Here is a 3,947-nt window from a genome sequence, read left to right as displayed (position 1 = left end):
TGTCCTGCTTTATTCCAGCAACTAGGTAGTGCCAGTTCAGTTAGATTACCTTCCGCCTTATTTCATTTTTTTTTTTATATCAATTTTGTTTTTTTAATAATAATCATTATTAGAGCCACCCTGCCTTTGGTTAATATTGAGTTCTTCTACAATGGCAAATCTATTATGTATGTACTGCAGCTGTAATAAACATGTTATCTAAAATTCTTTTGCATGTCTATATTGTAGACTAGTGTATCTTAGAATATAAATGAGGTTTAGTTCATTCAAAGAATTACCAGGCCACGCAAACCCTCCCACTACATCTGTCATAAGTGACGCAGAGATGTTCATGGCACAGTGAACTGCTGTAGGTCATCTGATAGTACATGACAAACGACCACATTGTGTTTTCACTTGCATTCAGTTAGTTGTTACTGTAAATAATTGTTTCTACTGTTATAGGGAGGAGTTTGACTAGAATATATATGTCTGGGGGCGTATGCAATCCATCATTGTTCACGTGCAGATTTGTTAGCACGTTGTTTTAGCTCATTCATAAGCAGGCTTGTATTTCATGGCAGATAACAGACCGCTTTGGGTAACCTTTAACCCGAATGGACTGATACTTGTTGTCCTGTGCCCCACTTTGCATATGATTTAAATATGTTATCTGCTCACAAACAGATATTATCAAAACACTGGAAGCAAATCTGAAGCAAAAGTACTTATTGGTCAAATGTAGTTTAGGGTGAGATTATTAGTAAAAACAGTAAGAATTCCAAAACAGTGGTTGGTTTGAATTTACCAAGTTCATATTGTGCATATTTACAATACACTGAATTTGGAGCTTCTGATGTTGCATGTCTCGTTTACAGTACTACAGTATTTTAAATTTGCGACAAGTTACAAAAAAACCAGCACAAGCAAATGAGACGTCTGAAAGCAAAACTTGAAGGCTTTGAATTACATCTCATACATAAATGATCTTTTCGTTAAGACTGGCTTTTATTTCCCACTCCATTAGTATCTGCAACAGTTGAGCGGCTCGTGTACTTTTCTGGATGAATCTGCAAACCTGCGAGTGACTCTGTGCTCTCAATGACAGTGGCTCAGGTCAAAAGCTTCCTTCACTTCCCTGCCCTGCCAAGCACAATAAATAATGTGGCAGGCTGAGGCCTTTTGTGTCCACACAGATTCCTTCTTTTGCCCGGGGTAGGCGGAAATCGAGGCGTTTGATCTGAATTCTAAAGAGTCTTGTTGCAGCCCAATAAAGGCTGCCATTGTATGTAAATAGTTTATATAAGAGCATATGACTGCTACGGTGCAGGGCAGTGGCTAGTGGCGGAGGAATGATTAGCATTTTCCAAACGCATGGTGTTCTCATCCCAGCCTTTTGGCTCGCTAAAAAACACAATATTTTCATTCATTTCCACCTGTTTTGTACACATTTTTGTGTACCACCACAGCTGAAGGTAAAATACATGTTCTATCGTTTTCATTCTGTGTTCTACTAACATTCAGAGTGCAGTGAGGTCAGATTTTGTGTGAGTGATGGCTGACGTGCCCCAGTGACTTGACTCGACAAATACTTGGCATGACCGTGTTTAAATGATCATCTCCCTTTAGAGTAGTGATATTTGAATGAATCAGCTTTTAAAGAGTGCGATGACTAAGTTTTTGTCAGGCAGTCTGTTGCCTTTCTTACAAACAATGAGGGTCTCTCACATGTCTTAAAAAACTTCTCATAATGAGATGCATGTCTTGCTGGTTCCTTGGAGAAATTTGCTGGCAGTCTGTCAGTCTGTCTGTCTGCGACTGGGCTGTAGGTCAGTTTGGGAGTACAGTATTAATACAGGGTGAGCGGATCACGTGGCTCGACAAATGTTTCGCAATTGGCTTCGACTTGTTGCATCCCCTGACGGTGCACGATGGTAGGCCATCGCCCCTGCTTTTATACGGCCAACGGGCCACTTGGCAATTCTTGTCTGTTGTTCCTTACTCTGCCAAATCCAGCTTGATGCTCAGGCCGCACCTCAAGATGGTCATCTTTGGACCCGGCGCTGCTTACGCCGCTTGCACCGCCGGCTGAGCCTGGTAAACCTCTAAAAAAACTAACTTTACGAAATTACTAAGTTGTGTTAGAACAACGACAGTGTTTATAGCTAAGTTATTTAATAAGCCAGTTCTACAAATGTGACTTTATGCAAATATGAAGGGCTAAAAGGTTCATGTTCTTTAACTAATTGGATTATTTTACTTATTCTGATGGGCATTTTGAGATTGTTTTTTTTTTTTTTTTTTTTTTAATAAAATTCTCTTACAATGTTTTATTATACATAAATAAATGAAAGTTGTGCTTGAGCTAGAGACATAGCTTTTCTAACATGCATGTAACCATAACTGATTATTTACTTTTTTTTTCTTTGCAGACCTGGAGTCAAAAATGAACTGGGGGACCTTTTATGCCGTGATCAGCGGCGTAAACAGGCATTCTACCGGCATCGGACGTATTTGGCTCTCTGTCATCTTTATCTTCCGAATCCTGGTCCTGGTTGTTGCTGCTGAGAGTGTTTGGGGAGATGAGAAGTCCGGCTTCACCTGCAACACCCAACAACCCGGTTGCAACAGCGTGTGTTATGACCAGTTCTTCCCCATCTCGCACATCCGCCTGTGGGCGCTCCAGCTCATCTTGGTCTCCACCCCCGCCCTGCTGGTGGCCATGCATGTGGCCCACCGACGGCACATCGACAAGAAGATCCTGAAAAGGACAGGCCGCAGCAGCCCCAAGGAGCTGGAACACATCAAGAACCAGAAGTTTCAGATCACCGGAGCTCTGTGGTGGACATACATGATCAGCATCATCTTCAGAATCATCTTCGAGGTGGCTTTTCTTTACATCTTCTACTTGATCTATCCTGACTTTAAGATGGTGCGTTTAGTGAAGTGCGACTCGTACCCTTGCCCCAACACAGTTGACTGTTTTGTCTCCAGGCCGACAGAAAAGACCATATTCACTGTCTTCATGCTGGCAGTGTCTGGGGTGTGTGTGCTGCTCAATCTGGCCGAGGTGGTGTACCTGATAGGCGGAGCCTGCAGACGGTGGTTTCGAGGCTCGGAGGATGAGTCCAAAGTAGCTTGGATAAGTCAGAGGTTGTCTTCTTATAGGCAAAATGAAATCAATCAGCTGATAGCAGACCATTCTCTCAAGTCTAAGTTCGCTGTGACCAAAAAGAGCCCAACTGAGAGGGGAGAGAGGTGTTCTGCTTTCTGAGACTCGGCCTTTCCTTTTCCCGTTAAACTAATCAACAGTAATCACACACATCCAATGGAGCATATTGCTCTGCATTAATGTCACTTATACTGTATATTTGATCACTGTCAGCCTCCACTTTTAGACCATTTATTTATCTATTGTATCATTCAGTCGCGTATTGATTCTTTTTTTTTTTCTTTGTTTTGGTTTTACTGACACAAGCCTTAGTTGCTGTTACAACTTGTCTAAACTATTAGGAGCCAGTAGTGAAGGTTAGAGGACAGTACCAATGTTTTTGCATGTTTTAGCTCATTTACTACAAATCAAACATAATTGACATTGTTGTCAACCACCTGCCAAAGCGTTCCTTCATTTGTTAGATATTTGGGTCTTTTTTTTCTCTCTGCCTTTGAAGCAGCTTTCATTCATTTCAGCATGAAAAAGCTGCAAAGTTCCCAAGGTCGGATGGTTGCTTGAGCTAAACAAACCATGACTATGAGGATTATTCTTCCATTTATTTCTGTCAAAGTTGCATCGTTGTTGCGTGACAGCTCACTTTAATGTGTGGGTTTGATGAAATCCTGCAGGTGTGGCATGTTTGTGTCCGAAATTGCTGCCAAAATAGTTGTATTTACGAGCTACGACATGGGGAAAATCAAACCCAGAATACAAACATCAAGCATAAAATAGATGTGAACAGTTCAGCACGAAT

The 3,947-nt window shown here is 41.5% G+C and overlaps 1 protein-coding gene across 1 annotated transcript; it reads left to right on the top strand.

Moving 5' to 3' along the window:
- The first annotated feature begins 1,332 nt into the window (after window positions 1-1,332).
- Window positions 1,333-3,288, top strand: LOC121188371 (gap junction beta-1 protein-like). The gene is made up of 2 exons (XM_041048097.1): window positions 1,333-1,454; window positions 2,412-3,288. The coding sequence occupies exon 2, from the start codon at window positions 2,426-2,428 to the stop codon at window positions 3,251-3,253; it is 828 nt and encodes a 275-aa protein (XP_040904031.1). The 5' UTR covers window positions 1,333-1,454; window positions 2,412-2,425; the 3' UTR covers window positions 3,254-3,288.
- The last annotated feature ends 659 nt before the right edge of the window (window positions 3,289-3,947 follow it).

The sequence above is a fragment of the Toxotes jaculatrix genome, chromosome 10 (assembly GCF_017976425.1).
Source record: "Toxotes jaculatrix isolate fToxJac2 chromosome 10, fToxJac2.pri, whole genome shotgun sequence".
NCBI lineage: Eukaryota > Metazoa > Chordata > Actinopteri > Toxotidae > Toxotes > Toxotes jaculatrix.
This window is presented reverse-complemented; position numbering and strand designations above follow the sequence as displayed.

Excerpts from the sequence above, each read along its gene's own strand:
- LOC121188371 (XM_041048097.1), top strand. The coding sequence starts at position 2,426 with ATGAACTGGGGGACCTTTTATGCCGTGATCAGCGGCGTAAACAGGCAT.